Source organism: Mchenga conophoros, linkage group LG17 (genome assembly GCF_057382185.1).
Source record: "Mchenga conophoros isolate Kocher_MC1m ecotype Shallow Benthic linkage group LG17, M_conophoros_male_GT1.1, whole genome shotgun sequence".
Taxonomy (NCBI): Eukaryota; Metazoa; Chordata; class Actinopteri; order Cichliformes; family Cichlidae; genus Mchenga; species Mchenga conophoros.
Genome location: NC_140542.1, coordinates 3479249 through 3506006, shown reverse-complemented (window position 1 = coordinate 3506006; position 26758 = coordinate 3479249). Strand labels below are relative to the sequence as shown.

General features: G+C 44.2%; 1 protein-coding gene across 9 annotated transcripts in view; it reads left to right on the top strand.

Annotated features, from left to right (window-relative positions):
- osbpl8 (oxysterol binding protein-like 8) overlaps window positions 1–26758 on the top strand; it is a 107140-nt gene that overhangs the window by 47906 nt on the left and 32476 nt on the right. For 3 of the 9 annotated variants that reach the window (XM_085250910.1, XM_085250911.1, XM_085250912.1), the window contains 2 exons: window positions 19227–19263; window positions 20444–20632. In XM_085250910.1, the coding sequence (XP_085107036.1) occupies window positions 19227–19263; window positions 20444–20632 (226 nt within the window). Of the gene's footprint in view, window positions 1–16959; window positions 17459–19226; window positions 19264–20443; window positions 20633–26758 lie in introns of those variants that run through there. The other 6 variants (XM_085250914.1, XM_085250915.1, XM_085250905.1 and 3 more) reach the window with 5 other exon arrangements.

The window sequence follows — 26758 nt, the reverse complement described above, 5'->3', positions numbered from 1 at the left end:
CAAATAGTACTCACTAGTTTGTATGGCTCCCACGTGCTTGTATGCATGCCTGACAAAATTTGGGGATGCTCCTAATGAGTCGATGGATGGTGTCTGGTGGGATCTCCTTCCAGATCTGGACCAGGGCTGAACTCCTGAACAGTCTGAGGTAGGGCTGTGCGATTTGACCAAAATCTCATATCCCGATATCAGACATCTATCGTCCGATAACGATATAAATCACAACAATGTTACATTTTCTGTAAAATCTGTGAATCTCAGGCAGCTCGACTTGCGTGAAGTGTTTCCAGCTGGACGTCGTGTACCTGGAGTCGAGTGTTTTAGCCGATGCATGAAACGATACATTTTTAGACATAAGTTGTAACGGCGCCGTTTTCTTTGTGAGTATTTATTACACGGCGTGCTGCGGGGAAAAGCCTGTTCTAACGTTTGAGTCTAAGGTTTATTTTTTTAGCACCTGGCGGCTCTTTTTTACTTCTCATCCGTAAATAATCTGCTCTTTCACATGATTCAGTTTATTTTGAAAAGTCTCAACAGGATCTTGAGCTTTATTGTGAAAGGTTTATGTGGAACATAAACAAGCGGACACGAGATGGTTTTACCGTCGTTGTTGCTAACGACAACGCATAAAAACAGGCGCTTGTCCATCTGTAGTGTGGTTATATTAAATATAAGAGAAAGAGAGAACTTTAACTAATTAATATAGCCACTACAGTGTCCATCAGAACCATGAAAAAATATCGCCGTAAACAGTTTATTTTGCGACACCACGAAACAAACGATAGCGTAAAATGAAACGATAGATGTTTTTATATCGTCATCCGATATATATCGTTATATCGAACAGCCCTAGTCTGAGGTGCAGCCTTGCAGCATCAGATGGACTGAAACATAACGTCCCGGTGTTCTGTTGGATTTAGGTCAGGCATTAATGGGGGCCAGTCAGTAGTATCAATTCCATCATTCTCCAGGAACTGCCAGGAACTCTAGCCACATGAGGTCAGGCATTGTCCAGGAGTAACTCAGAACACACTGCCCAGTGTATTGTGTGACAGTGCGTTCAAGATTTCATCCCGATAGCTGCAGTCAGGGTGCTGTCCCTCCATGGATATGCTGCTAATTCTAGTATTATATGGCTAATGCCAGTTGGGCTCCATGGTGCCTGATACAGTAACATAAATATTGATATTTACATTGTTCACATTGTAAGGCGCTTTACCAAACTGTATTTACATTTTTGTCCTGGGGCGTTTTCATTTTACAAAGAAGCAGGTAGTGTTAGTGGTTGCTAGTAGAAATGTGCTGGACGTTTGTTGTGACGAAGGGGAACTGGGTCAATTTCAGAAATGCAGTTTACCTAAGTCAACTTTCAACAGGCCTATGAAGTTATGTCCGCCTCACCCTCCTTCAGGTTTGTGATGTGCTGTTTTTTTTAATAACTTCAATAATTTACCCTGTGTCTGGAACAACTGATTTTTAAGATGCTGAGGTAGTGAAGAACTAGGTGTTCCATGACAGGACTTAACTAATCAATTGGTGCTGGTTATGTCGGTCTATCATAAGAACTCCCTTTCACCTCCCTGCTGCTCTGGGCTTGATAAAACTGAGATTCCATTCTGTGTGAAATCCACCCAGTCACCCCCACTTTCCCAGTTTTAAAGACTTGCGTGATGAAATGCTACAATTTCATGAAATGCTGGTGATCACCTGTATCAGGTTTCACATTTCTCCCCCATCTCCCAACATGATTGTATAAACTCCTTTTGTCATGGTCCGCGGCCCGGCGTCCGGGGTGCTGCTGGGATGTCCACGCCCACGAGCGTGGCTGCTAACCCCACACCTGCATCCCATCCCAGGCGATCACCAGGTGGACTATTTAATCCTGCCCTACCTGCTGCTCCACGCCAGTCCGTAGTCGCCTCTCAGCGATCACAACTCGGCGTGTTTTTTTCGAGCCACCTGCCTGTCCACCTGTCCGCCTGAGATTTGGTTCACATTCAGCTTCGCCGTCTCGACCCCTTTTGGAGCTCCACCCCCCTCTGGTTCACTCGGCCCGGCTATCACCGTGAGACGCACACTCCACCTTCCCTCGTATGCTGCCTTTTTTCCGCACCCCAGTAATCTGTCTCTCTTTTTGTTTTACAGCCTCTCACAGCCCCGCTCTCGGCGTTCCCTGTGCGGTCCCTCGGTTTCGTCTGGTTTCATCCGTTGTTTTTCTGGCTACCCTCACGGGACACCTTTAGTTGCAATAAAAATTACTTTCTTTATTCGCTCCTACCCTAGTGTGTGTGTTCTGCTACTGGGTCCTGCCTGCGCTCGGAACTTCGGTTCATGACAGTACGGACTGGCCAGTATGGACCCAGCAGATCCACTCCGCTCCGCTATTAATAAACAGGGCGCTATCCTCGGTCGCCACGATCAGCAGCTCCAGTCTCTCCAAGACCGTTGTCAAGAGCTCAGTGACACTCAGAATAAATTACAAACTAGGCCGTCCGACCCCGTGCACCGCGGCGTGTCGCCTCCGCCGCTGGAACCCTTCCACGGGGAGCTGGACCTGTGTGGGGGGTTCCTTTTCCAGTGCTCCTTGTTTTTCAGTCGCACGCCTCACGCGTTCCCCACGGATACTGCTAAGATCTCCCACTTCGTGGGATTGTTACGGGGGCGTGCTCTAGCATGGGCTGAAGCCTACTTAAATTCTCACCCCATTCGTGATTGCGATTACGATGACTTCCTGGAGGAGTTCCAGGCTACGTTTTCCCCTCCGGTATCGGAGGACGATGCCGCGCAGAAGTTGCTGGGGCTCCGTCAGGGGCGGCGCAGTATTGCGGAGTACCTAGTTGAATTCCGTACTCGAGCGGTCGCCGTGGGTTGGCCCGATTCGGCTCTTCGTGGGTTTTTTTTATGGTCGTTAAATGACCAGATGAAGGACCAACTAGCTTTTCACGAGGAGACCAGATCCTTTGATGAATTGGCCTCCCTCTCCCGTAGGATTGACAGACGCTTGCGGGAGAGGGATGCCGAGCGGCGGTCTAAGCCTATGGGCTCCGTATTGCGCCCCGGGTTTCGCGTTTCTCCGCCCCCGCCTCCAGCTGCGTGTGCGCGCTCTCCGTCGCCGCCCCCGCCTGAACCCATGCAGATCGGACGCTCTCAGCTTTCTCCGGAGGAGAGGGAACGCCGGTTTCGGGCTGGAGAATGTCTGTACTGTGGGAGGCCCGGTCACCGCATCGCTGTTTGCCCGGTCCGCCCAAACGAACCGGCCCACCGGTGAGTCCGGGGATACGGGTGGGCAGCACTCTAAGCACTACTAGACCCCGATTGTTACTGTCCGTTACTATCGTGACTTCTAATCAGACTTTTACATGCCCCGCGTTAGTGGACTCCGGGGCGGAACAGAACCTTATGGATGAGAAGCTGGCTAAGAGGCTAGCTGTGTCTCTTACTCCACTCGAACCGCCCATCCCTGCGTCTACATTAAACAACCAAGTGTTTGCATACATAACTCACCAAACCGCGCCTGTACGGTTAATCACATCAGGTAACCACCAAGAGCAGCTGTCCTTTTTCACTTTTCCTGCTCCTGACACCCCGCTTATCCTAGGCTACCCCTGGTTACAGAGACATAACCCACACATAGATTGGGCCGGAAAAAGTATCGCGAGCTGGAGTGTGTTTTGTCTGGCGAACTGCCTGAGGTCAGCCGTTCCCTCCGCCTCAACGGAACGGAGGCCCGCCCCGCCACCCGCGCCGGACCTCTCTTCCGTGCCCCCGACTATCACGATCTCCAGCAGGTGTTCAGTAAAGATGAGGCGCTCTCACTCCCGCCTCACCGTCCATATGACTGTGCTATCGATCTGCTCCCGGGAGCTTCGCTGCCCTCTAGCAGATTATACAACCTGTCTCGCCCCGAAAGAGAAACCATGGAGAATTACATCCAGGAGTCGCTAACTGCAGGACGTATTAGGCCGTCATCCTCTCCCGTGGCTGCGGGTTTTTTCTTCGTGGGAAAGAAAGACGGGACGCTCCGCCCGTGCATCGATTACAGGGGGCTGAATGACGTCACCGTCAAAAACAAATATCCCCTCCCACTCATTAGTTCTATTTTTAACTCACTCCAGGGAGCTACGGTCTTCACCAAACTAGATCTGCGGAACGCCTACCACCTGGTACGGATACGTGAAGGCGACGAGTGGAAGACCGCCTTCAATACCCCACTAGGGCATTTTGAATATCTAGTGATGCCGTTCGGGTTAACGAACGCCCCGGCGGTTTTTCAAGCCCTAGTCAACGACGTGTTACGGGATTTCCTGAACGTGTTTGTTTTTGTTTACCTGGATGATATTTTGATTTTCTCCAAGACGCTCGAGGACCATCACATCCATGTGAGGAGCGTGCTACAACGGCTGCTCGAAAATAGACTGTACGTAAAAGCGGAAAAGTGTGAGTTCCACGCCTCATCCATTTCCTTCTTGGGCTACATCCTCGCTGGTGGGCAGGTGAAGACCGACCCGGTGAAGATCAAAGCAATATTGGAATGGCCGGTTCCGGAGACACGAAAGAAGCTTCAGAGCTTCTTGGGGTTTGCGAATTTTTATCGCCGTTTCATTCGAAACTACAGCCAGGTGGCCGCGCCTCTCACCCAACTCACCTCACCCAAGGTGTCTTTCACATGGTCCCCTGAGGCCCACGCAGCCTTCGCTAAATTGAAGCGATTATTCACGTCCACACCCATTCTGACCCATCCTGACTCTTCTAAACAGTTTGTTGTTGAGGTCGACGCATCTGATGCGGGAGTCGGGGCGGTTCTTTCTCAGCGGTCTGGGCCCCTGAACAAACTCCGGCCGTGCGCCTTTTTCTCACGCCAACTCACCCCCGCAGAGAGGAATTATGACATCGGCGACAGGGAACTCCTAGCGGTAAAACTCGCATTGGAGGAATGGCGTCACTGGCTGGAGGGGACCGAACAGCCCTTCGTTATATGGACGGATCATAAAAATCTACTGTACCTTAGAACCGCCAAGAGGTTAAATCCCCGTCAAGCTCGCTGGTCCCTATTCTTCGCCCGCTTCAACTTCACACTCTCCTATCGTCCCGGGTCACGAAACATCAAACCCGATGCGCTCTCCCGTCTGTATTCCCCCGACAGCGAGGCGCCCCCCCCCCCGCCACCATCCTGCCTGCCTCCTGCGTGGTGGGTGCTCTCACCTGGGAGATTGAGGAGACCATTCGCCAAGCGCTCCCGGGGGACCCTGACCCAGGGACTGGACCGCCGGGACGGCGCTTCGTTCCCGCCGCCGGCCGGGGAGCAGTCATCCACTGGATCCACACAGCACGATTCGCGCGCCACCCGGGCGTGAGCAGAACGGCGCGCCTCCTCAGCAGACACTTCTGGTGGAAATTGCTACTACGGGACGTGAGGGACTACGTGTCTGCCTGTGCCGTCTGCGCTCGTAATAAATCATCCACGAAACATCCCATGGGCCAGCTCCACCCACTCACTACTCCCCACCGGCCCTGGTCTCACATCTCGCTCGACTTTGTTACCGGTCTCCCCACCTCTTCTGGAAAATGTGTCATCCTCACCGTTGTGGATCGGTTTTCTAAGGCCGCCCACTTCGTCCCGCTAGCCAAGCTGCCCTCGGCTGCTGAGACTGCCCAAGCGTTAGTCACGGAAGTCTTCAGGCTCCACGGAATTCCCCTGGACATTGTCTCCGATCGCGGTCCCCAGTTCACCTCACAAGTGTGGAGGACCTTCTGCTCCATTCTCGGCGCCAAGGTCAGTTTGAGTTCCGGTTTCCACCCGCAATCCAATGGGCAAACTGAACGCCTTAATCAGGAGCTGGAGACTATGCTGAGGTGCGTAGCCAGTCAAAACCCCTCCTCCTGGGTTACTTACCTGCCCTGGGTGGAGTACGCCCACAATACTCACACCTCGTCCTCCACCGGCTTCTCTCCTTTCGAAGCGTCCCTCGGGTATCAGCCTCCGCTCTTCCCGGAAGAGGACCTGTCCCTCTCCGTCCCGTCGGCCCCTCATCACCTCCGGCGCTGCCAACGTGTGTGGTGCTGCGCTCGCCGCGCCCTCCTGCGCGCAAAGGAACGACAGGCGCACTACGCCGATCGTCGCCGCGCCCCAGCCCCTGACTACCAGCCGGGACAGAAGGTTTGGTTGGCTGCTGGGAACATCCCGCTCCGGGGCACGTCCCGCAAACTGGCTCCCCGTTTCATCGGGCCGTACGAAGTGGACCGAGTCATCAACCCGGTGGCAGTCAGGCTCCGGCTTCCGGCCTCTCGGCGTGTGCATCCCACGTTCCATGTATCTCAACTTAAGCCGGTCCGCCTCAGCCCCCTGTGCCCTCCTTCCGAGCCCCCTCCTCCCGCCCGGCTCGTCGGCGGCCATCCGGCCTATGCGGTCCGGCGGATCCTGGATGCGCGCCGGCGCGGGCGCGGCTGGCAGTATCTTGTGGATTGGGAGGGGTACGGCCCCGAGGACCGCCTCTGGGTCCCGCGCTCCTTCATTCTGGACCCTCGTCTCATCTCTGCTTTCCGTGCTTCTCTCCGCAGGCGGGGTCCCGGCCGGTCGCCTGGGGGCGACCCTTGAGGGGGGGGTACTGTCATGGTCCGTGGCCCGGCGTCCGGGGTGCTGCTGGGATGTCCACGCCCACGAGCGTGGCTGCTAACCCCACACCTGCATCCCATCCCAGGCGATCACCAGGTGGACTATTTAATCCTGCCCTACCTGCTGCTCCACGCCAGTCCGTAGTCGCCTCTCAGCGATCACAACTCGGCGTGTTTTTTTCGAGCCACCTGCCTGTCCACCTGTCCGCCTGAGATTTGGTTCACATTCAGCTTCGCCGTCTCGACCCCTTTTGGAGCTCCACCCCCCTCTGGTTCACTCGGCCCGGCTATCACCGTGAGACGCACACTCCACCTTCCCTCGTATGCTGCCTTTTTTCCGCACCCCAGTAATCTGTCTCTCTTTTTGTTTTACAGCCTCTCACAGCCCCGCTCTCGGCGTTCCCTGTGCGGTCCCTCGGTTTCGTCTGGTTTCATCCGTTGTTTTTCTGGCTACCCTCACGGGACACCTTTAGTTGCAATAAAAATTACTTTCTTTATTCGCTCCTACCCTAGTGTGTGTGTTCTGCTACTGGGTCCTGCCTGCGCTCGGAACTTCGGTTCATGACACCTTTATATTGTAAAACCGATATTTTTTTTAATCTACTTACTTCTGCGACACCTACAAGGGGTTGTTATCAGACTTAGAGTTAGGAATGGAGAGACAGGATGATGAACAGAAACGCACTGGGATTCTTCCTGTTTGCTCCAGTGTTTCTGCTTACAATTATCTCTGTATGGATTTCCTGTCTGACCCTGCATTGCTTCCAATTTCCATGTCACACACTACTTCAGTTTATCTCGAGTAGAAGTTAAAGCTTACATTTAATTGCAATTGAGCATCTTCCAAGGCATGCTATTTTGTGTGGAAATCGAATTTTGACCCTAAAAAAATGTTGAAAATCCAGTGGTGTGCTGAATATATTCAGCAGTCTACACTGTAAACTCTGCTTTATCATAAACAACATTTAGAGTGAAGCAGCACTTAAAGCTATGTTGATCAGCCAGTTGTTGTTTTCTGCCCATCTGGAAATTACTGTCTATCAAGTAATATTTAAAGCCATTGCCTGCTAAGTATCAATTTAAGTGTTTTAAATGGAATATTGAGAAAATACTAAAAATGGCAAACATTTAAGAGACTCGTTCTGCAACACTGTCACTACTTAAACTACGTAAAGCTGTCAGGTTTGCACTGATCCAAGCATTTGTTTGGCGTACAATTGTTATTTTACATCACTGAGTTCATATAATATGAGGCAGTAACTGTAGCTTGTAAGTGGACGGAAAGATTTTGAGGCGAGGGGAAGACTGAGTCAAAAGTCAGACTCATTCTGAATCATAACACAGTCACATCTTAAGACACGGACTTAATGATGTTTTTAGAATCAGAATAACTCAAGTCTCAAAATTGAACTTTTTTCAGTGGTTCTCTCTATATTCATGGAGCCATTGCAAAGAGGAACTGCTAGTAGCTAATTTGAATACTTTCAGTAGCATCAATAGAAAATCAAAACGTGAGTTCCAGTGTTCCTCACTGTATCTACAGTGGGGCAAAAAAGTATTTAGTCAGCCACCGATTGTGCAAGTTCCCCCACCTAAAATGATGACAGAGGTCAGTAATTTGCACCAGAGGTACACTTCAACTGTGAGAGACAGAATGTGAAAAAAAAAATCCATGAATCCACATGGTAGGATTTGTAAAGAATTTATTCGTAAATCAGGGTGGAAAATAAGTATTTGGTCAATAACAAAAATACAACTCAATACTTTGTAACATAACCTTTGTTGGCAATAACAGAGGTCAAACGTTTACTATAGGTCTTTACCAGGTTTGCACACACAGTAGCTGGTATTTTGGCCCATTCCTCCATGCAGATCTTCTCGAGAGCAGTGATGTTTTGGGGCTGTCGCCGAGCAACACGGACTTTCAACTCCCGCCACAGATTTTCTATGGGGTTGAGGTCTGGAGACTGGCTAGGCCACTCCAGGACTTTCAAATGCTTCTTACGGAGCCACTCCTTTGTTGCCCGGGCGGTGTGTTTTGGATCATTGTCATGTTGGAAGACCCAGCCTCGTTTCATCTTCAAAGTTCTCACTGATGGAAGGAGGTTTTGGCTCAAAATCTCACGATACATGGCCCCATTCATTCTGTCCTTAACACGGATCAGTCGTCCTGTCCCCTTGGCAGAAAAACAGCTCCATAGCATGATGTTTCCACCCCCATGCTTCACAGTGGGTATGGTGTTCTTGGGATGCAACTCAGTATTCTTCTTCCTCCAAACACGACGAGTTGAGTTTATACCAAAAAGTTCTACTTTGGTTTCATCTGACCACATGACATTCTCCCAATCCTCTGCTGTATCATCCATGTGCTCTCTGGCAAACTTCAGACGGGCCTGGACATGCACTGGCTTCAGCAGCGGAACACGTCTGGCACTGCGGGATTTGATTCCCTGCCGTTGTAGTGTGTTACTGATGGTGACCTTTGTTACTTTGGTCCCAGCTCTCTGCAGGTCATTCACCAGGTCCCCCCGTGTGGTTCTGGGATCTTTGCTCACCGTTCTCATGATCATTTTGACCCCACGGGATGAGATCTTGCGTGGAGCCCCAGATCGAGGGAGATCATCAGTGGTCTTGTATGTCTTCCATTTTCTGATGATTGCTCCCACAGTTGATTTTTTCACACCAAGCTGCTTGCCTATTGTAGATTCACTCTTCCCAGTCTGGTGCAGGTCTACAATACTTTTCCTGGTGTCCTTCGAAAGCTCTTTGGTCTTGGCCATGGCGGAGTTTGGAGTCTGACTGTTTGAGGCTGTGGACAGGTGTCTTTTATACAGATGATGAGTTCAAACAGGTGCCATTCATACAGGTAACGAGTGGGGGACAGAAAAGCTTCTTACAGAAGACGTTACAGGTCTGTGAGAGACCAAATACTTATTTTCCACCCTAATTTACGAATAAATTCTTTACAAATCCTACCATGTGAATTCATGGATTTTTTTTTCACATTCTGTCTCTCACAGTTGAAGTGTACCTCTGGTGCAAATTACTGACCTCTGTCATCATTTTAAGTGGGGGAACTTGCACAATCGGTGGCTGACTAAATACTTTTTTGCCCCACTGTATAGCAGTATTGTCCTTAATATTTACATTCCTCAAAGTGCCAAATGCAAAGAACTTTTATCCCCAGTTTTGTTTTTTGGGTCTCTTTTACACACCGTCTGCTGTAGTCCACAGTTTCAGACTTTAACAACAGCCATTCTAAGCAGCTTCTGTTACATCTGTCTGAAAGCTTGGCTCCACTACATGATTAGCATCAGGCAAGGCATTAGAGGAGCATGTATTTCATTCTGAGCTATATCAGAATTTCCAGGGCACAGAGATGTACTTAAAGACGGCATAATGACACGGCTTGGTTTCAGCAGGGTAATTAACAGGAGCAGCCTCACTGTCAGGCAGCCCTGTGGGTCTCCACACCTGCTCCCTATCACAGGGTTGAAAAGCTACCGACTTAAACAGGTTTCAAACTGCATTGGTACTGTATCCCAGCACGCAGTGTTCATCATTTTGTCCACACCTTTCTTTCTAGTATGTAAGCCTAACACCTACAGCTCTCCCAAAACATTAAACAGAAGGATTATACACCTGTGTTTGAGCATGTGGAAATCAAGTGCAGTAAACAAAAACGGACTAGTTTTAGCAGCGATGTTCCAATTACATCATTGACCAGGAAGGAAATTCTGCACGGTCATCATTCACTCTGCCCGATTGCTTTTGGTTATTCTGTGGAATTGACACAGATGAAACAATAAAACATTTGCCATTCACTTTTTAACAGACTTGCATGATGGTTGCTCCCTCTTTACTGAAATAAATACCTTGGCTCACCCTGTAAATTCAGGTTATGGGCTTGGCTCTTGCCTTACTTTGGCAGTATCTTGGCCAGTGCATACAGATCTCTGTGAGCCCATACCATTAGACGTTTCATTTGTGATGCCTGCTGTAGTTCCACTCCAGTTGTAAATAAGCCACCCTTTGGTCAGCACCCATGAGCACCATCCCATACTGCAGCTCTCTACCTCTGAAGTCGGCCTTTAGCCAGGGACTTTCTGACGGATGTGCCAGACTTTGAAGATACTCTGACAGGACTGCGTGCTGGCCTGCAGTGGTTTCACACTAAGACTGCTGCAGAAGGGATATTTGAGTTTCATTAGATTGCAGCTTAGAATATTTTACATGATTAAACAGTGTATTGCACAAATGAGATGTGAAGTACTCTGTTATGATGTAACATTTTATTGTACTGCTCCTCTTTATGCAGATATTTCTTCCATCAATCACTTGAGGCAGCCCAGAAACCTCTTTATTGTAAACGAGGAGCAAACTAAGTGTAAGCAGATCTAATGAACGCACTTTCTAACTTTGTAACTATCCAGTGAAATTGGCTTTGCATTCTGAAAAAAAAGTCACTTTTGAAATCATTTTATGAGACAAAACAAACCTGTTATTAGAATAAGTGCTTCTGTGTTGCTTTGATGTTTAATGTAACAGGACTCTTTCTACCGTCCATCAGGACGTCTACTAGAAAACCCCTGAACCTGTTAGGTTGTTCCCTTCAGGGAGTTTTACTTTAGAGCAGTTAATTAATTCATTAAAAAAATATAATTTGCTAATCAACAAATTGGTCATTTGTTAAGCAAAATACAGTTGGAGTGTTTTTCTACTTTCCCAGAACCTGAAGTCTAAATGGCTCCAGTGCTGTTCCTGCTGTCCTCTGTGTTTGAACGTCAGGAGGTTTCAGTTAGTGCTTATCACGTCAGGAATTAGGTTTTAATTGAATTTACATTCTTTCATACAGCAGTCTATGATGGATCGGACTTGGCACGAACCAGCTTGTATGAGGTTAATCTTTTAAAAATGCATATCTTAATGTCATTATGTAAAAACTGGTTTGCATGCTGTCTGTGTGGAGAGCAGAAATTTTGAAACCACTGCCTATTGTCTGGTGATGACTTAGCATTTTATTGGTAAAGTTTATCTATGATGACTGGCACATTGCAACAAAATTTGAACTGTTCGCTCTGCTGATATACTGCATCCATCCATCTTTACTTATAAAGCACATTAAAACAACCACAGGTGACACAAAGTGCTGTTACATTGGAATAAAAATCGAATCATTTTAAGACTTGGTTCTTACTGGCTAAAGAAACTAACCAGTGAACTAAGAACCACTGGGTTCCCAGACTGTTTAGTTTTGTTCAGTTGCAGAGTCTACAAATAAGAAATGTGATAACCATACAGTGGTTTTCCTGATAATAAATGATGAGTTTTATTTGCAGTTTATTGGCTGAGGGAGGGTTTTTATAGACAGCACAGTTCTGGGAAAAGAGGGTGAGGTGTTTTTTATGAGGAACTCTTCAGTTAGTAAACTATTTGAATTGCTGAAAGCACATTAGCACATGCATTTCGAAACTCCTTTGCTGATATACACTATGGGTAGTATAAGTGTGAACGCGACCATTAGTTTGATACACAGCTGGCAAAGCTTCTAATCTAACAGTAGTGATTAAGCCAGAGTCACAACAGCTGCTGTTCCATATTAGCTGTGATGGCTAATATGAAAGGTTTTTCTTCACTTCATGTCTTAAGCATGCAGTGGTTTTCCTGAAAATTAAATAATGAGTTTTGTTTGCAGCTCTTCAGGTTTGGCGTGCTTAGTAATTATTTAGTAATCAGTTGTTTTGATGTCTTTCAGCTTGTTGTTTTGCTTTTACAGCCCACAGCTTTACTGTTTGGGTTTGAGGATATGAGGCAGCTGGTGAGTGGAGAGCAGTGGACAGCAAAAAGGAGCTAGAAGGACAGTCTCTGCTCGGTCCTGCTATTGGGGTTAGAGAAATCCTATCTGTGTGGGAGTGTGTGCGTGTGTGCACTGCAATAGCATGCACAATGCTGTTGGAAAAAACAAAAGCATAACATTCAAATGGAGAAACTCACAGTTTCGATTGCTAAGCTCGTTCTTAATTGAATAAAATGTGTATGTATGTTAATGGTGCAATTGAATTTATGAAACGCTCAGAGATGTTTTAGTTTTAGTAATCTCCAGTACTTTTAAAATCGTAACAATATCATTCCTGCTGACACAATTATAAATCAGTGCTGTGCTGTTTAATTCTAAGCCTCTGTCTGATAACATATTAGCTGAATCAAGAGGAATAGAATTCTGGATTGTGTTATTGAGCTAAACCAGCATATTTGTATAAAGAGGAATTGTTAAGTATAGTATGAACGGGACAAGTTTATGTAAATACCCTGCCATGGCCTCATATCACAACTATATCACAACACAGTGGAACATAAGAGATTTTAGAGCCACACGTTACACTTGCAATATAAATATATATTACATAAATGCAATATAAAGGCTACACATCGACAGACATGAGTTGTGCATGTGACATTTCAAAATATCAGCTTTTATACAAAATAAACAAAGTTTCATACAGTAACAGTGGCTATGTGGAGCTTTAAAAATAGCTGCCAGTGATGACTCAGCCATCCAGCAGCAGTCTAGCACCTGGAAACCTGCAGCTCTGTCTCTGTCGCTCCCTATTGAGATTTTTAGCCTCTGTAATTGTGTCTTTCTTCAGTGACAAACACCTTTGTGGCGTCTAACATACAGGCTGTGGATTTTTTTCATTATATAGATTATATAGAAGAGTTTTAGGCTGTATTTTGATTCTAGTAACTAAAGGTGCCTTTCAGATATAGGGGAAAAAACTGTTGGTATTTTTTTCTCCTTGCTGCTAAAAAGAAACTGGGTCAGAACTTGCTGCGAGTCATGTTTTAACATTATGTAATATGCCATGGCATTTTATCCTGAATTAGCACTCCATCCTTTCACAGGCAGAGACGGGGTTTGGGGCCATGTTTCCTGTCTAGGTTTGGAAGGTTTGGTGCGTTCTGATTGGGTGGAATCTGTTTAGGTAGTTACATCATCACCTTTTATAGCTGTATGAATATGGATGAGCATTTGTTTCCCAGCGTTGTGTAGATAAGCCTGAGTGTTCTTAATGCACTGCCTCCGTTTATGTAGGAGTTGGGTTTGTTCTGAATAAATGTGGAAATGGACAAAATTAGGGTTGTCTCTAAGTTTGTGCCTCTTCCCCAGACGCAAGGCCTTAAATGTTGGATATTTGGCTATGCAGACTTTAACCACATACTGTTACTGTTATCTGAAAGTTGATTTAATTTATTAAAGACTAATAATCTCAAAATCGTTTCTTGCTAAGTGTAAAAAGCCCAGATGCTTTGCTCTGTGTCTGTGGTTAAAATGTATTTCAGTTTTCTCTCACAGCATCTGCTGCAGTGTCCTTGTTTGTCATGTCATCGGCACAGCAAGCTGCTGGCTTTGAAATGAAAACGAGTTGAAAAGAGTCAGACAGTAAAATGTCACCTTGCTTTTCACCCCCTCTAAAAGGGAGCTGGACACCTTGAACGTTGCCCCCGTCTTTGTTTCCTTCATTAATTCAAACAAGGTTGTCTGGTGTCATCCAGTTATGTCGGCGGCTGAGGTTGAAGTACAGGCTTGACTTGCACATCTATTGTGTTTGAGCCTGCAGGTCTGAACAGACCACAGTGGGATCAAACTAGGTGAGCTGTCACAGGGAGTTTACCTTTTTATTTGCATCTGCCTTAATCAAACACAGTAAGCTGTTGCAGCAATAGCTGCCAATGTTTTCTTTATTTTCAGACTGTGAGAACTCTTCAGATTCTTACAGTATTACATGTGCGTCTGCGATCGTGCACACAAAATTGTGATTGCTCAACTCATCTGAGATCTGTTTTGATTAACCTGTCAGTGGAAACTGAAACACTACCCGCATGAAAATATTATGATGATGATTTTTCTCTTGCAATATAAGGCTGATGGGTTCGAAACTTTTATTCTCTCTAATGATGGGAAATATCACTGACAGTAAAATGTACACATATCTATGTCCATGCTTTTAAGATCCATCTACTTTAGTGAAGGATTTTAGACATCTTATGATGCACATGTTAATGCATACATTAATACACCAGCACAGGCTCATTGCAGATCTTGTTGCCAGTGGATATGCAGTACGTTCCTCCTCAGGCCTGTGAGTAGAGTCACTGCAGTGGAGGTGCAGCAGACATTGCTTGGTTTGCTCATCAGAGAGCTCTTACTGGAGCTCCTGTAAATAGCTGGATAGTATGCATTGTTTTATTATATATTTTTTTACATTAATGTAAGTTTATGTTGGGGAAATATTGCTGGCTATATATGATATGGTATGATATATATCCGGCATACAAATGTAGATATCTGTATGAGCTTCAAAAATCCAATGTGCATTAGAGCAGCGGTCCCCAACCCCCGGGCCACGGATCGGTACAGGTCTGTGAGTCGTTTGGTACCGGACCGCGAGAGTTGAGGCTTGGGTGTGAAATTTAGGGTTTTTATCGTTTTTTTAGCGTTATTTTTTTAATCGTTAACTCCATTTCCCTGGGTCTTTTCCCGTGTGTTATGAATAAATCTTCTTTTTTTGATACCGGTATTGGTTTTATTTTCTTGTATTAATCTGCAACTCCTTAAAGGCCGGTCTGTGAAAATATTGTCGGACACACGGTCCGTGGTGCAAAAAAAAGGTTGGGGGTCGCTGCATTAGAGCACAGTACGTGTACGAGACTGGGAATGGAATTTAGTATCAAAAGTTTCCAAACCAAACATGGTTGTCAGCTGCTAGCTTTCCCAAAGTCTAATACAAGTTGTGCGTGTGTGTGTGTGTTTCAGCAACTACAGTCACTCATAGCTTCACTGAAGGTGATTTTTAGGTTGCTAATATACACTGTAGAAAAAAAAAGCTGCTTTGTGGTGTTAAAGAAATGAACAGCAGGGGCACTAGAGGAGCAACAACGAGATTACTCCCAAAGCACTAACGGTTTCACAGGTGGAGGACATTTTTCCCTCCTCATCAGTTTTGCATTTGGATCATATCAGTGTTACTACTGGCAGCATGAGGTGATACCTGGACTCCAGCACAGGTAGTCCAACTCCTCCAGGCACATCAGAATGTGCCATGGCTGGAGGATTTGTTGCTTCTCACCGTAGTCTCAAGATTACTCACATTACTCAGTCCAAATCAGTATTCAGCACGTCGCCATTGAGATCTGATGTGGTTTTAACGTGTCCCTTTAGTTTTGGGATGTTTTTTGAGCAGTGTAATAGTGTAATATTAATTATGATGATTGTGAGAATATTATTTTACAGAGGATTATCTGTAAAATAATTGCAGTGCACTGCAAAATACAGACAAATGCTAAAAATCCTGCTGGCTTTAAAACTGCGAGTTTTCAGAATGGGCTCATGTGTGGTGAAATCCCCTCCATCCTTTATCTCTCTGAACTTGAGTCAGTGCTCCTCCATCTCTACCTCACTTTGTTTTCCATGTAGAAACCCCAAAAAGATGAACGTGTTAGATTATTCATGACACTAAAAGTTCAGCTGTGAGGATGTGGGTTGTACACTGTTGATTCTCATTCTCCACACAAATGTTTGTGCTGGGAAAACAGCAGACTGTACAAATCTCACAGACAACTTGACAACAGACATTATTTTTGAGGATTTATAGAATATTAAAACCTGGTCACAAAAAGTTTGAGTTTGAATGATTCATGCTTTAGGTCAGCTTAGTGCATGTAAACCTCCCACCACCCTTTTTTTGATGATCAATTTATAGTGACAAAAGCTTTTCAAATGCTAATGTGCTCTTGCCACTTGCTGTGGTCCAGCAAGTGCGCTTTTATTCAACTGTATTGTTAAAACTCTTTCTCGGGCTGCCTGTCGCAGTTTCTGTTTTCTATTAGTATCACTTGGAGATTGTTGCTGGCCCTTCACTTTGTGTCTCTGTCAGCCTCTTCACCACCACCCACACTCTCATCTGCATAATTAATCAGCACTAATCACCAGGTGAGGTTGTTATAAACAGCATTCACCCCGGGTTCACAAAGACTGTCAGTCACGGAAGCTGCTGACAGTTGCTGTGAGTTTATTGAACAGACAGTTTGAGGAAAAGTGGTTTATTTTGGGATCAGACTGTGTGCTGTATTTAGAGAAAACTACCAGCCTTCCAGGAACAAACTCCTCTGAACTCTTTGCCCCAATGACTGAGGGTCATCTGTTTGCAACTTGGTGGGAGTGGCCTCAGTGTAATGGTAAGACAGCACACTGAGCCAAGATTAAATTAGGAAAGCACTCTGTTGGTGCCTCTTCACAAAGCCTCGTTAATAGATCTCTGGCGTTCAGTGACAGTTTGCTAATCCCTTATTGTTGTGAGCAGCTCTCAGTATCGTCTGCCCTCTCAGCCAGTAGGTCTCTGGGTTCTAACCAATCAGAACTTTGTGATTTGATTTCATCTGTAGGATTATCTGAGCAATAACCAATCAGTGGCCCTGTTTTCCCCGTCTTCCTTCTCACTGAGCTGCCTATGGTTGTTTTGTCTGACTAGAGATTATATAGGATCCTGCTTCACTCCGGCGGTGACCATGACACCAGATCTATTCACTGCAGCTGCCTGGACTAATATGATGGGTTTCTGTAAACCTGAGCCAGACGGTATCTTGGAGGTAGTGAAATTAAGAATCTTCTGCAGTCGTGTCAGAGTTATGACTGAACAGAAACAGCGCCCTTACTGTTGCAGAGCTGTTACTTTTAAGATAAAGAGAGGCCATGGTGAGCAAACCTAATCAGAGCCTGTTTGTTGCTTTTGGTCAGCTGTTAAATGCTTCCACTCTCCGCTGTGCACAGGTGGAGGGAGTCATGTGGGTGAGTGTCTGTTGTTTGTGGTCAGAGCTGCTTACCAATTACACTGTAATGTTTATTGCTCTGCGGATAGGACTTAATAAGAAATATAAACCAATGGTTGAAATATTTAAGTTGATTGTAATGATTAACTTCCTGTTTATGAGACATTACATTAATAACTACCTGCAAAGTAAATGGTGTACTGTACTGAAAATATAAAACACTTGAGTAACAAAGTGGTTGTGCTGTTACATGGATATTTATTGTACCCAGAGGATGCATCCACAAATCATTAATATTTTTCTCCTGTGCTATTCTGAGGCTGATGCTGCAGGGATGACATGTCATGCAACCAGTGAATAATCCCGAAAGTTTCATTTGGCCAAAGTTCTTTTAAAAGTGATTCTTGTCACTTGGCAGGAACCTTTGAAACCACTCCAGCACTTATTTAGACGTTCCTGCTTAATTAAATAATTTGTGGCTTTTAATGATTTCTTTGAAGAATTGGGTGCACAAGTTTGAATTAATTTTGGAGTTTGGAGTTTGTCCCTTAAAAGACATCGAAGAACCTTCAGCACCACTTATTAAAGTTGTATGGTGCTAAATCAATCATTCAACCCTGGAAAAAGAGCAGCTCAAAGCTCAAATTACCATAACATGCTCATGATAAGTGTATGTAAACATCTGATCACAGCTCTATACTTCTACTATGCATGCGCAATGTTTGCTAACATAGCTTCTTTGGCTGTTGTTTGGCTCTTTGGGGAGCTTAGACATGACAGTTGTCTTCTTTGCCCCATCTCCTATAGATTTCTGCTCAGGAGTCAGGTCTCCTCCTTATATGATGTGTGGTTTAGTCATATAGCTAGCCAGCTAGCATATCCTAGCAATGACAGAAGCTGCTAACTATAATCTGTAAGAATAAGCTGGTGCATAATATTTCTAAGAGCAGGTTAGCATGAGGACATTATCACATTGCACAAAGCAGCGTTGGGTTTATTAAAATCATGTTTTTTTTTAATTTTACATTTGATTTTTAAGTTTTCAAAATGAATGTGCACTCACTCGGTTTGCTGAAGATTTCTAAACTCATCTTGTAAAACCAGTTTCATTCATCATTAATAAAAAACAGTTCCCACTGTCACGTTGCCTTGAGGTATATAGTCAATATCAGATGTGACACTAACTGAAACCCAGATGATCAGCAGCAGCTGTTGTAATTAATGGGCCGCTGATTGGTAGTCATTGGGAATGTGACCATTTATTCTCCATCATGTTTGTGTGTGCGCTGTAACTTTATCCATTGCTGTGTATCACCAAGTCTCCCTCCCACTGCCTCCATCACCCAACAGATTTATGTTAAGTTGTCTTCCATCCACATTTTGGTTAAACTAATGTGTTTTTTTTCTGTCTCTTGTCTCCTCTGTTTTTTGGTGTGTGTGTGTGTGTGTGTGTGTGTGTGTGTGTGTGTGTGTGTGTGTGTGTGTGTGTGTGTGTGTGTGTGTTTGTCTGTTGTCGTCCTGTGCGGCTGCGGCTTCACCTGCTGTGCTGCTGATGCTGCTGCTGATGCTGATGCTGCCCACTATACACCAACCCCACTGCCCGCAAACCCACCACTGCCAACATCTGGTGAACAACACATGGCGGACACCCCTTCGTCCCCTTTAATCTCTATCCAAAATCCTCTGACACATTTTCCAATCCCTTTCATTTTCTGTCTTTCCCTCTGTTTTTATCTGCTATCACTGTCTTGCCCTTCCCCCTCATCTCCACCCTTTCGCCCTGCTAGCAACACGCAGAGTTGAGAGAGCAGCATGCCACCTCCGGTAAGCCAGTGACCTTTCAGACGAAGGGCTAAGGCCAGTGTACCCAGTCAGCAAACTGGCCAGGACTGATATTTAGGCTGAAATTGATTAGAAAAGAATGCATGTGCTCTTGCTTTTCCCAAGTATTGAGCATTTAAAGTCAGTTTTAGTGGTTAGTTAATTATGTATTTTGGGAAAGTGTGTCACTGTCCACTTCATATATGGCTTCACAACAAAATGTATCTGCATTTGGAAAAGCAAACAAAGTCCATTCTTTTACACAGAGTGCAAAGATGAACTTTTTCTATGTAGTATATAAACTGATATTAAGAACGCTCACCCTTAACTTCAGATGTTAAAGCAAAACGATGTGATTGTGTTGCTCTTTCCTTTGTCTAATATGTAAATTCCACTTTCAAATATAGCACAGAGCCATATGGACTGGTTCACATATTGTGCTTTTCTACTCTTCTTGAGAACTCGAAGAGCTTTATACAAAATGTCCCATAAAGCACTTTTGTCTACACCCAGGTGCTTTCTGTGTAACATTCCCACACCTTCCTACTCTGATGAATGAATTGTGGAGCCATTAGGTGTTTAATATCTTGCCCAAGACTGGCAACTGAAACCATTTTAACTAAAACAATAACTTCTGCTGTTGCAAGATGGTGTGTGTAAAGATAAATGAGTAAACACATTATTTAAATAGAGATGGGATAACAAGAGACATTTAGCTGCTGACCCCAGTAAGACCAGAGCAGTTGTTGTTTTTTCTTGTTACAAATATTTTTAGAACCATAAATGGTAGAAGTGTTTTCATACTTATGCATGAGTCCTGTTTTGTTTTTTTAATGCAATGGGATTGGTCACACTTCATCCGAGATGGGCTCCCATTGCTAAGCAATAACTTGCCTGCCTGCTTCATTAGGGCTCAGTAAACAAGGTGGAGTAATAGGGGAGAGGCTCACATCTTCAGGTTATCAGCTCTCATGAAAACCGTCATGATGATAATGTTGAAAACAAATATTATGTAAGTTATCAAAATAGGTTATGAAACAGAAGGCTGCAGCTATCAGATGCTCCACAAGAGGGTTGTGTGTGGATGTGCTCTGATTTCAAGAAAGGTGGCAACATGTCAGATTTTTCTTCTGATGTCTTCCCTTTTCATCTCTCACTTCTTCTTCCTTCTCCTTTTATGTAGCTGCCATAGTGTGCGGTGATGACACCGTCCTTCTGACACAGACCCCGAGCAGGATGAGCCAGCGCCAGGTGAAGGAGCGGGACAAGGAGAGGGAGAAGGAGAGGGAGAAGGAAGTAGGCCTCCAAACACCCAACAGGGAGCAGCTTGCCAGCCCCTCTACCCTCAGCCCAGGAGTCAGCTACAGCCACGGTAAGATCTGCTTTCCAAAACACTGGTTTGTTATTATTGTCATTAGTTTGCACTTTGTTCTTGTTCGAGAGCTGAGTGCACAGTGAGCGAGAGAGAGAGGGTTATGGCACGCAGCTGAAATGAAATCATGTCCATCATGGTTATTATAGATCAGCGCGTTCGGTCATGATTTAGCGTGTCTCCATTACTGTACGTTATGTCATAGTAGTAACGCATTCTCCCAAAAAGTGCTTTATGACGTGCTCTCAGATCACATTCACACTAAAAAATTAGTCAGGATATTTTAGTTGGTTCAAATGTTGTAAAAGTGCAGAAACGTGTACTTTTCAAACCCTAACCCCTTCATGCTGCTCACTGTTTATGCAAACGTTTGACCTCCTCCTTATTTTTTGGCTGCTATGGTAATGACAGGATAAAGTAAATTACTAACACCACCCCCACTCCACACCCCCTCACATCACTACATGTCCTCAATCATAATAAAAGCAACCTGTGCTGCCTATTTGAACAAGTCATGATTTTTTTTCCCATTCAGCCTCTCAGAGTCATCATGCAGCACTTTCCTGATTATTGCTGTTGTACTTAATGCTAGTGCAGTAAATATCTGTATAATACTGAATTTAAACTCTGAGCAGATTGTTGATGCATTGCTACATGTACTTTCTAAGCAGATGTGTTATGCCAAGAAATTTGATAACGACTGGCAGACAGTTAATCCTGCACAAACATGTTCTGCTTTGTGCTTCTAAATGTTTTTTTTTTATATAAATTTGTTTTTCAGCCATCACAGGAATCCACAGTAACTTTACATCAGTTTCTAAAATCAGTGCTTCCTCCAGTCTTTGTGGGATTTCTGTAGTGAAATTCTGTCTTAGATCTCCTGTAGCCTGTAGCATAAAATACATGGCTCTTGAAGTACCACCCTTATGACCGACATTAAAGTACAGTAGTATAGGCCTATTTAACACTACACACAGTTTACATGAGGCACTCTTATTAATTTTAACTGTCATAAACAGGATGTGACGAGTGATAATAATAACAACTGTTCTGCATTAAAACATTCACAGCAGGTGGGATATCCAATCTTTAACTGATTACATATGAAAAAAACTACTCTGCATTTAATAAGGCTTTTGTGTTTTTAACATGTTTTGTATCTTCTCTGAGTTCATTTTAAAGCTCAGTTTTTAAACCCTTACGATGTAACTACAGCCCAGCCCAGTCATGTAGCACATCATTATATACCAGCTAGCCCAACTTCAGTAACCCTGCAAAAGTCACTGCTGTTTAGTTTTCTGTCTTCATTTATGTTGGAAGTGATAACAGAGCTGTACGTTTTAATTTTTCAGAAATCCCTCAGTCAGAACATGGTATATTATTTAATCTTAAAAACATTTTTGGAGACTCCCGCGGTCTCCAAGGGGGAGAACAGCCATCATAACAAATGCTGAACTGCACGCTCACCTGGAAAAAAGAAGCAAGCGAACTTACAAACTCGAAACTAACTAAAGACTGACTCAAACAGAAGATTCTTTACCCTCAATAATCACATTAAGCAACGTTCTGAGAGAAATACAACTGAAATATATGAATTCAAAGGTGTGCATTATATAAACTGAAACTATACCAATCAAGTCATTTTCATTTAAATAGATTACGTCAAATGTTACATCCACTGCCAAGTTAAAAACAGCAGTTATCTTAGTGTGCCTGTAAGCACTGCGTCACTGTACCACCCTAATAAGTACATTTTAAAGTCTGGTGTATGTGTTCAAGTATATTATCATTTTCCTACATGTGTTTTTACTGCAGGAAAGAACCAATAAGAGAAGTTTAATTCCAAAAATAAGAGATCCATCACAGGAAAGATGGTAACTCCTACTGACTAACCAGTATATTGAGCAGGTTTTTAGTCATATCTGTTTATAGCAGACCTTTTCATTTGTGTGTCTTTGGTTTAAGTTATTCAGATTTGTTTGGAAGTACATGTTTATAATTGGAAAAATCAGCTCTCTGTTTCCTTTAAATGAAAAGTTATACTAATCAGACGCATTCCTCTCTCTCCAGTATTTTTAGAAATCGTGTCTTTAAGGGATAAAATATGCTCTTCAGTACAACCAGGACTTTTGTGCTCCTGACATGACATATTGCCTGTGATAATATTAGCAAAGTAGCAAACATTGTGTCGTGGTTTTGACTGTGCGGTGGCGCTCGTGATTGCCGTCTGATGCGCCTGTTTAACAGATGGAGCAAAGAATTTCTTTGAAAATCAACCAGCAAGTCAAAGAGAGGAGGTTTGTTTCTGGGCAGCATCACATGGCATGAAATGATAAGATGTCTTTCATGTGATTCCTCAAATTTGACCATTTTCTTCACTAACCAGCTCTGTGTAATGAGGCTGAATGCAGAACTGAGCTCCTCTGCAGCAGTTGCTCTGATAAAGCACATGACTATTAATTGTTTGTTAGATATCCAGAATGGCTGTCCCAGACGGGAGCGTTAAAATATCACCGGCTCAATCGCTACACAACATGCTTGAAAAACACCATATACTTCATATACTGTACACTATAGGTCCACACACACACACACACACACACACACACACACACACACACACACACACACACACACACACACACACACACACACACACTCTGACCATTACAATCATTGTAGTTGCTGTTGAGTTCTAAATAGAGCTGCATACTGTACACGCTGAGCCTCTTAACTCTTATAATCCTGTTTCCTTTGTCTTCTTTTATTCTGTTGTGTGTTATGTTGACACTTTAAGACATTGAAGCAATGGCCATTTGTAGCCTCAGGATAGCTATCAGGGTTTTGCTTAGTCTCTCTCTTTTTTCTCTCCAGCCAACTGCAGACCTTTTTAGGAGATCCCAACTTCAAACCTGCTCATCCTGTTCCACTCGAGATTTGAGCTTCCTTTCTGGAAACCATCTCATTCAGGACTGTTGATGGGCTCAGGGATGGAAGTTCCCATGCAGCAGAATAGGAACAAATCAAAGAGGGGGTTCTATAGCTTTGAGGAAATTGGTCTTACATCATTGCTCATGCCTTATTCTTGTATTACAGCGCCCTCTTGTGGACACCTTACTGTGATTAGAAAATTACTAGAGTGTTGTTAGATTTCCTTGTTCTCAGTGTGTGTTCTTAGTATCAGAAAATTTAGTTTGATTCCTCTTAAGATCACAGAGAGCATGAAGGGCAAAGAAGCGGAGGCTGATAGTTTTGATTTTGAGACTGTAAACTGTGACAGATCCTTTGTTTTTATTGCTGTGAGTGAAAAATGTTCCAATGTGGGATTTTTATTTTTAAATGAAAAATATTTTCTGGCAAATCTTGCTTATAGTATACAAGAAAAACTGAATCTCTGTGTCAGTGTTTCCTACATTATTCTAGGGTGGAACTCACTTTCTTACCACAAGAGAGAGCAAGCGGTACAGAGAATCTAATGACTGTGTTGTTATTGCAGAAACGCTCTCTGTGTCAGGCTTATCAGCCTAGGTGTATGCAGTGATCGCTGAAGAGTGTGATCTGTGTGTTGCTGTGTGGATATAGGCTCAACACATCAGCAGCCTTTTGGGATCGGTCCATTAAAATCTTTGTCAGACGTTCAATGAGATACATGTTTTGTGTTTATGGTATAGCTGAAATGTATTAGTATACATACTGGAGTAAGAAGTGCTTAGTCAGCCCTTGGCTAATATTTCTCATTTCCTGGTGTAAGCATACAGAATAAAAGCAGTCAACTTACTTCACATTCTAGTCCTCACTGCTTCAGAGAAACAAGAGTCTGTAAGAATATATACCCAATATGACCCTCAAGTCCCTGCAGTCCAGAATGGGTATCCATGGCAACCGATTTGACTTCAACGTCTAGCCGATGGTCTTGTGTCAAAGTGATGACAGTGTTTGCTTTGACGTGTTTTCTCTTGCCAGTGTTAACATAGATTCTGCCTGATGTCCTTGGGTTAAAATAGGCAGTTTCTTAATATTGGAGTTCACGAATGAATCCACCCCATACACGAGGGCACGACTGCTGCTGTGGTACAGATCTTTCTGGAAGAATATTCTGCAGGAGTTGTGAGAACATTCACATCTAAGGTGTGAAGATGGAATGTGATTTTGAATTGCTGTGTTGGTGTGTCGCTGCTGCAGAGCAGGATTTCTGGAGGATAACAACTTGTGTTGAAACATAATCACATTTGATTGTACCCCAGCTGCGATGTGCTGACTAACCCTCGTGATACATTTGCATACATAGTAATCGTTTTAAAAGGCTAGAGCTTAAAGCTCCATGTTTACATGTTCATGATGGATGAAATCCCTCTTATCCTCCTCATAGCAGATTCTGACCTCATTAGCAACCATTTGATTGTTTTTATAAAGAAATGTGCACAAAAGCACCTCCTTGCATACTCCTGGAAGTTTCAGCGTTTCAGTGTGGCTTCTAGTTTTTAGTTGAAGTCCCCTCTGTTGTCGAAAGCTTATGTGCTTGATCTCCTGATGTGATGCACCACTTTCAGATCTCTGGTATGGAGCTTGAGGCTTGATTTTCATCACTGGTGAAGATCCTGAAAACAATTGGGTCAGTTTGACACTGAAGTTGATTTCCTTACTAAAACTGTAGATATGCAGCACTGAAAGCAGTCCATGCATATCCACATTATCTGAAAGCAGAGAATGTCTAGATTAAATTGGTCCTCATACGTTGCTTAGATGCTACAACCTAGTCAATAATCTTCTTCTACATCTCCTGGCTGCATGCCAAATATCCTTGGGCAAGATACTAACCCCGTGTTTGCCTACTGGTGGTGGTCAGAGGGCCCGGTGGCGCCAGTGTCCGGCAGCCTCGCCTCTGTCAGTGCGCCCCAGGGCAGCTGTGGCTACAATGTAGCTTGCCGTCACCAGTGTGTGAATGTGTGTGTGAATGGGTGAATGACTGAATGTAGTGTAAAGCGCTTTGGGGTCCTTAGGGACTGAGTAAAGCGCTATACAAATGGAGGCCATTTACCATTTACCATTTCTTTGCTGTCTTCTGCTCCTCCTCCTCATTGCTTTTGTCAACCTTTCATCATTGAAGTTAATTAAGTGTATTGTATTGTAATTGATCACGCAGTTCTGCATTTCTGTCCTGCCTGGGACAGATGCTGGACACACTGGAGGGATTATATCTGGGAACATAATGGTGTCCCCATGGAGGTGTTGGAGCAGGTGGCTGGGGAGATCAGTGCTTAAACTGCTATCCCCACATTTAGTTGTAGATGCATGAATTGATCCAAATATATGCGTGAGCATGTAGTGTATTTACATTTCTACACAAAGGGAATCCAATTTGACTGCAAAATTGACTTTTTGGAAATCTAATTACTGCTAGAACGGTTGGAGGTAACCAGATTACTGCAGCATCTGCAGAAAAAGTGACTAGATGTTTGATTTACCACCTAGAGTATGTATTTCCTATCACTGATTGGATAGTTTCAGCTCACTTTGAAAGTGGGATTTTCCCATAAACTATCATGTGTGCTCTCTAAATATGAATTCTAAAATTTTGAATTTTCAAAGGATGATTTTTGACTTTATAGATTGTAATGTACTGTAATAATCTTTCAAGTCAGTTCAGTTCAATTTTATTTACACAGCACCAAATCACAACAACAGTCGCCTTAAGACACTTTATATTGTGATGTAGACCCTACAACACTACAAATAGAGAAAAACCCAACAATCATATGAGCCCCTATGAGCAAGCACTTTGGCGACAGTGGGAAGGAAAAACTCCCTTTTAACAGGAAGAAACCTCCAGCAGAACCAGGCTCAGGGAGGGGCGGGGCCATCTGCTGTGATTGGTTGGGGTGAGAGAAGGAACACAGGATAAAGACATGCTGTGGAAGAGAGACAGAGGTTAATAACAAGTGTGATTCAGTGCAGAGGTCTCTTAACACATAGTGAGTGAGAAAGGTGACTGAAGAAGAAACACTCAATGCATCATGGGAATCCCTCAGCAGCCTCCACCTATTGCAGCATAACTAAGGGAGGATTCAGGGTCACCTCAACAATCTTGTTGATCGAAGAAAGATGGACAAAAAATCCAACTATACC